At 35.8% G+C, this 6,074-nt stretch overlaps 1 protein-coding gene across 1 annotated transcript; it reads left to right on the top strand.

The window, feature by feature from the left end:
* Nucleotides 1-4,014: 4,014 nt before the first annotated feature.
* Nucleotides 4,015-5,796, top strand: LOC129274739 (zinc finger protein 771-like). The gene is made up of 2 exons (XM_054911490.2): nucleotides 4,015-4,210; nucleotides 4,545-5,796. The coding sequence occupies exons 1-2, from the start codon at nucleotides 4,185-4,187 to the stop codon at nucleotides 5,560-5,562; spliced, it is 1,044 nt and encodes a 347-aa protein (XP_054767465.2). The 5' UTR covers nucleotides 4,015-4,184; the 3' UTR covers nucleotides 5,563-5,796.
* The last annotated feature ends 278 nt before the right edge of the window (nucleotides 5,797-6,074 follow it).

Raw genomic sequence — 6,074 nt, 5'->3', positions numbered from 1 at the left:
CAAATGCAAATTTTCTGTAATTTTACACTGATGTATGTAAGATTACACAGTGCAGTAATATTACAGGTGTTCTCGAGACTCTGCTGCAGGAATTTTGGGTTGTTTTTAGGTATAATTTTTTTAACAGTGTGTATTCATTAATTTCTATCAATATATTGATTGGTGTGTGTAAGGCAATAGAGCATGTTAACACAGTGGCATAATAAGCCAGCATTTGTAGGGCGACAGACATGGTGTATGGGGCAAATTTCTAAAAAGCTTGGGAAAGCGGACCGAGTGAGCATAAATTTAGAACTTTTTAACACCAACTTTCGTGACTGCATTTTGGCATAACATTCGGAAAATAACATCATACTTCACATTTTTCCTTTCCTTTTTTATTTGTCTTTTTCATTGTTCAGTTAAAACACTCCAAACCTCCATCTGGGCGCCAGTGTGGTGATATATACCTATCCATCTACCTATTTCATTATGTATGTTTTCTTCATTCATAACGATTCTAGGGGGGGGGGGTATATATATATTCGGTTTACAAAGCATCCTGACATCATTCTCTTCTTGTCAGACGTCATTTGTTTCTGAATAAACCTGATAAAATATTTTTTCTGAAATACTATACCGCGATCTTTAAAGGTCACTCATCCCCTTTCCTTACTTTATCCTCTTTTATTCAGTGCCATTAGTGAAGTCACAAATAGTTGCTTAGCCTAATTAAATTCAAGCTTGTTTCCAAAACAAGCTTTCATAAAATTAGCTTGGTCTTGTGCCAGTAATGGCATGTATATATTATCTACATGTACTTACATACAGTATTCACTTCTCTGTAGAGTGAGAAACCGTAGGATGACTACTTTTTTTTTACTTCACGACGGAGTCTTTGCCGCCTGCCTGCTTTGTTTATTACATAATTTTAAGTTATATTATCGTCATAAAACCCAGTTTTATGTGTATTCGCTTTGTTTTATCAACATTTTCCTTTTCTAGGATTTCCCCATATTTATTCTTCCGCTTTCAGAACGCATTTAGAAAGATTTAGCAATTTCTCCTCGTCGTTTTTTTATTTCTCCGAAACTTTATTTTCATATTAACTTCAAATTCGAAAAAAAATCATTAAATAGACACCATATTCACGATGACTTTGTATCTTCTAATAAGGGAATACAAGTTTAAGAAATTGAAAACCTGAATAAAAGAAACGTGACAGGTAGAAATAAAATAAATGATAAAAATATAATATCACAATGAAATGGAATAGAAGAAAACGTAGAGATCAATTGATTAGCAAAAAGAAATATTCCCTGCAAAGTATAATCAATAATCAATTGTTATTATCATTTGTATTATTTCATTACTATTATTATTATCGTCATCATTATCATCAATGCCAAGACATTTATCATTTTGAAAAATAAATCATATATTTCGAGGCGCACTTCTACACTCTTAAAATGTTGGGCAACATACTGTCCATTTAACCAACTCCGAGTAGTTTTTACCCAATGTACATATTATTGGTTTAAAACTAAGCAGAATTGGGTAAAGTTTTAATCAATTGTTGTGTGGACAGTATGTTGTCCATTTTTTTAAATGCATTTACAGAAGTCATGTATTTTATCTACGCACTCGGTATTTGAAAATCAAATTGAATAAAAATAATTTGCCTGTAAGGAAAAAAAACCGGACATTTCATAATTAAATGGGATGGAAGGCAAATAAAAAATAAAACCCATATGACGTCACATTTCCTTCATTCTTAGAAGCTGGAGAGGTACCTTGGTAATATGTTTGATAAAGCCAGTCATAAAAATGGCGGTACTTTTGTTTTTAGAGGAACGGATAAAAGAAAGCTCTGGGCAGCAAACTGAAGCATTTGCATAAGACAGGAAGTGGTTCATTGTAGAACATCTTATGGGGCATTTCACACGTGAACCTTGAATCATAATTGTAATGATGATTGAAATTCGTCTTTAGAATCATCGGACTTTTCACACGGAAAATTCGTACCGTAATTTGAGTGAAACTTGACTGGAATTCACCTCCGGAGTAGAATTTGAATTCGTGATTGGGATTAGCATTGGGGATTCTAGTTTGGTTTCACACGTCGGCTAAAAATTCGTCATTAGCCTAATTTTCACTGGAATCATCATTAACATTACGAATTGTTTTACGGCCGTGTGAAAGGGAGGTTAGTTATGTCACCTGAAGATATCAGGGCCTTTTCACACGTGAATCTTGAATCATCATGGTAATGATGATTGCAGGTGTTCGTGATTCTAAACATGTTCTAGTTTGATTTCACATTTGCTAACAAAAAAATCGCCATCAGCCTTATTTTCACTGAAATCGCCATTCAAATTACGATTTTTTTTTACCGTGTAAAAGGGCGGTAATATGTGTATCGGCATGGTAGTGCCAAAAACATGTCACCCAAACAATGAAAATGATGTTATATAATACTAATTTGGAAAAGAAAACATCACATGCAGACATTGAATTCTGAGCTAACAATACGCATGAAATACATGTGTATGCTGTGTTTTTTTTGCGTTGAACCACTAAATCGAAATTGATTTGGCATTTTGATTAATCAAAGTGAATATAAAAACTGATTTCTGTTTGTAATGCAGTGTACAAAATGACATGAATGGTCAACAAAATCAAACTATGAAAGAGTAACAATCAAAACCAGGTCAAACCTATACTGGTTCAAAGCAGGTTGAAATTGACATATTACATGAACATAAAAAAATGATTGTAAAATAATGCAATCCTCCTATAATATAGTGAATAAATAGATTTGAATTTATATTCAAAGAAGCAAGTTTATAAGGTGGGAGTTACATCAGCAAATGTAAAGCGAATATGTTATCGACATATATTAAATCCGACGGCTAACTGAACCTGCGATATGACACTAAATCAATTTTGCAAAAAAAAAAGTTAATGTGAATGGAATTACATTTTTGAATACAATTCTGTGACAAAAATTCATTTTAAACTCTTGAGTAACAAGGAATAAACAATTATGATAATATTACATTCTGTAATGTTTTAGACTAATATTATCTGCCCAAATGAAATTTTAATTTGTTATGTGATATACTGCAATGTTTTTTTCAGATTATGTATGATTTTTTTTATCTAAATGACCAATAAAGACTACTATACAAAACAATTTTTAATGCATATAATACATCATAATTATATCTGTGCAGTTAATTCTAGTCTTTTCTCTTGTATGATTTTATCGTATGCTGCACACATTTTATGAACTCGTTAAATTTGAAATATCATGATCATTGACGGATACACACGTACACTATTAAATATACACTGGATATAAGGAAGATGGGATTCAATCCAATGTGAAGACGCATCTGTATAATTAATAAAAACTAATGGTAGACTCTATTTCCTTAAAATATAGGCTTTTCCAGAAATTGAATACAGTCTTGAAATCTCAAACCGTGTGACAGAATACCTGATTATACCAAAGTCAAGTCTCAGGTTTTCCCACGATATGGGCCATGAAGAATCTATTCACAGCTTAAAGGGCCATTGGTTTCTTTATTACATCCATTATATCCCAGTAAATCAACGGTCCAAGTCAAAGATTTCCTTTTCATATTCCCTCGGTCTTTTCATAGGCGGTCTATTATATGTTTCTACTGGGTACATCCTACCATGTGCAAAGTATTGTTCTAGCCCTAAACGATCAGTTATTTAGCAGGTAGCGCTTCGTTTGAAGCCATTGTCCGCTGCGGGACATCAGAAAACAAGCCCAACAATAGCCCCAGCTGGTACGTTGGACGTACGCTCGGTCAAAGTTCATTGATGTTACCGGCACAATAAACTATTGACCAATCAGCGCGCTAGGATCCGGTCGCACCGCCACACTGAATAGAGCGAATGAACAGCTTCATTCACGTTTGACCAACTTGCCGAATTCTATGAAACAGGGCGTTATACACTGTTCTTTTATTGGAAGGAAGTGATAATACTATGTTAGCTTTGAAGTCTCATATGGCATATATTGCCGGGAAATATTAGAAAGCCGTCATTCTTAGCCCTTGTCTTCTTCGGAGCAACATACATTACTTGTCTGGTGACTTCTCGTATAGATTTTGACGACAAAAATAAATTTCAGTAAATCTTTACGAATTTCGTTCCCTTAGGAATACCCTATGTCTCCTATACCTTTCGACAGCACGTAAGTAGATATATTTCATTTTAGAGTCGTTTTCTATTTTAATTGGCACTGAATTCGTTTCTTGTTGTATTTTTTTGAAAATATATTAATCAAATAAATATTCCAATACTTTCTTTCATGTTAAACCAACTACTAGTATCTGATAGAATAAAGTTTCGCTCGTTCATTCTTCTTAGGCGCGTCTTTAACTTGCCTAAGATATTATTTCAAAATTTCCCAATTTAAACTACAAAAACAAGCAAAATCATCAACTCTCTTTTATCATAATCTAAGATTTATCAAGAGCTGTATAAATAATATGCATTATAACTATTTGATTTCTTTTTTCTTTCAGATCTAGTCGCAGCGATTACGACATGGATCGTTTACACGCCGCGTCTTCTCTTCTATCACTCGGTAGTAAGTGTGACCTGTCACCGATCACCATAGAAACTCAGGAACCTGACTTCAACAAGGCCATTGCATCCGTCATCTGGGCTCGACATCATCACTTTACTCCATCCACCATCTTCAAATGTGGCGTCCCCAACTGTCCTCTTTGCCCTGCAGTGGAGACGTCCAATACTCGCCTCCCTGTACAGGAAGATTTTCAACGAAGTGATCAGGTAGCATCGAAGTCGTCCCGTCGATCATCCGTCGTCAACTGGCTAATTTCGTCGTCATCATCGTCGTCGTCCGCGCCAACGGCTCCAGTGACCAGGACCTCTCCAGCGTTGTCGTCTCATCTTGCATCTGTCAAACGGTCATGGCCAGCTCCGTCATCACTCACTGGCTCAGTTTACTCGAACTCTGATACCGAAGGTTCCCGATCTTCTCCGACAAGCTCCATGTCATCTCCTATGTACGTTCACGAACTCTCCGACAACACCCGAAGTTTTCCGACCGTTCCCACTCTATTGTCGGACACCAAGGTGATGCTGACGAAGCGACCACGAGTTCAGCCTTCATCTAGCGCTCCAATGGACATCCATTCTGAGAGACAGCTACCGTTCTCCTGCAAGTTCTGTCCCAAGCGATTCGCTCAGGCTTCCAACTGTTCGGCTCATCAACGAATCCACACAGGAGCTCGTCCTTTCCAATGTCCATCCTGTCCCAAGTCGTTCGCTCAGAGGACGTCTCTTCGTACTCATCTACGCACTCATACTGGAGATCGTCCCTACTCCTGTCAGGATTGTCAACAACGATTCGGGGATCTTTCTACTTTGACCAAACATCGTCGTACTCATACCGGTGAACGTCCCTACCGCTGTCATCATGAAGGTTGTGAAAGAGCTTTCGCACAGTCTGGCAATCTAAAGAGGCATTACAAGACACATCTTCTAGACAGGAAGCTGGAAAGTATCACTGTTTGAAAGAAAAGACTGAAAGAAAGACTATATAAACTCTAAGAGAACATATACTTTGCAATATTTTGATAATTGCAAGGGTCATTTTCATTCATGTATGGTTAATCACTGCCCATCTGCTTGCGTACAGTGCCAAAGAATTCTCATTTATAATAATTTATAATTTTGCATATTATGATTATCTTGTAATTATTTTCTTTATTGTATTAATGCAATTAAACATTAATACCTAACTTGAAATTGTTATGCGCCCTCTGTTATATAATTGATGTTTTTAATGTAATTAAGAAGTGTATACTTCGAAAGTTTTAAAGTGTCATTGAGTTAACTTTTACAACAATGTTGAACTCATATCTCGACATGATAATGCTATTGAGTCTACTTATCACGAGTATATTTCACTTTAGATGGCACTTTAAAATTCCCGTAGTATATACACACATGAATACAAAGAGAATTAGAAGAGAGAGAAAGAGAGGCTACCTCGAAAGTGAAGCGGAATAATTAAATGGAAAATG

This window comes from Lytechinus pictus, chromosome 13 (genome assembly GCF_037042905.1).
Source record: "Lytechinus pictus isolate F3 Inbred chromosome 13, Lp3.0, whole genome shotgun sequence".
NCBI lineage: Eukaryota > Metazoa > Echinodermata > Echinoidea > Temnopleuroida > Toxopneustidae > Lytechinus > Lytechinus pictus.
This window is presented reverse-complemented; position numbering and strand designations above follow the sequence as displayed.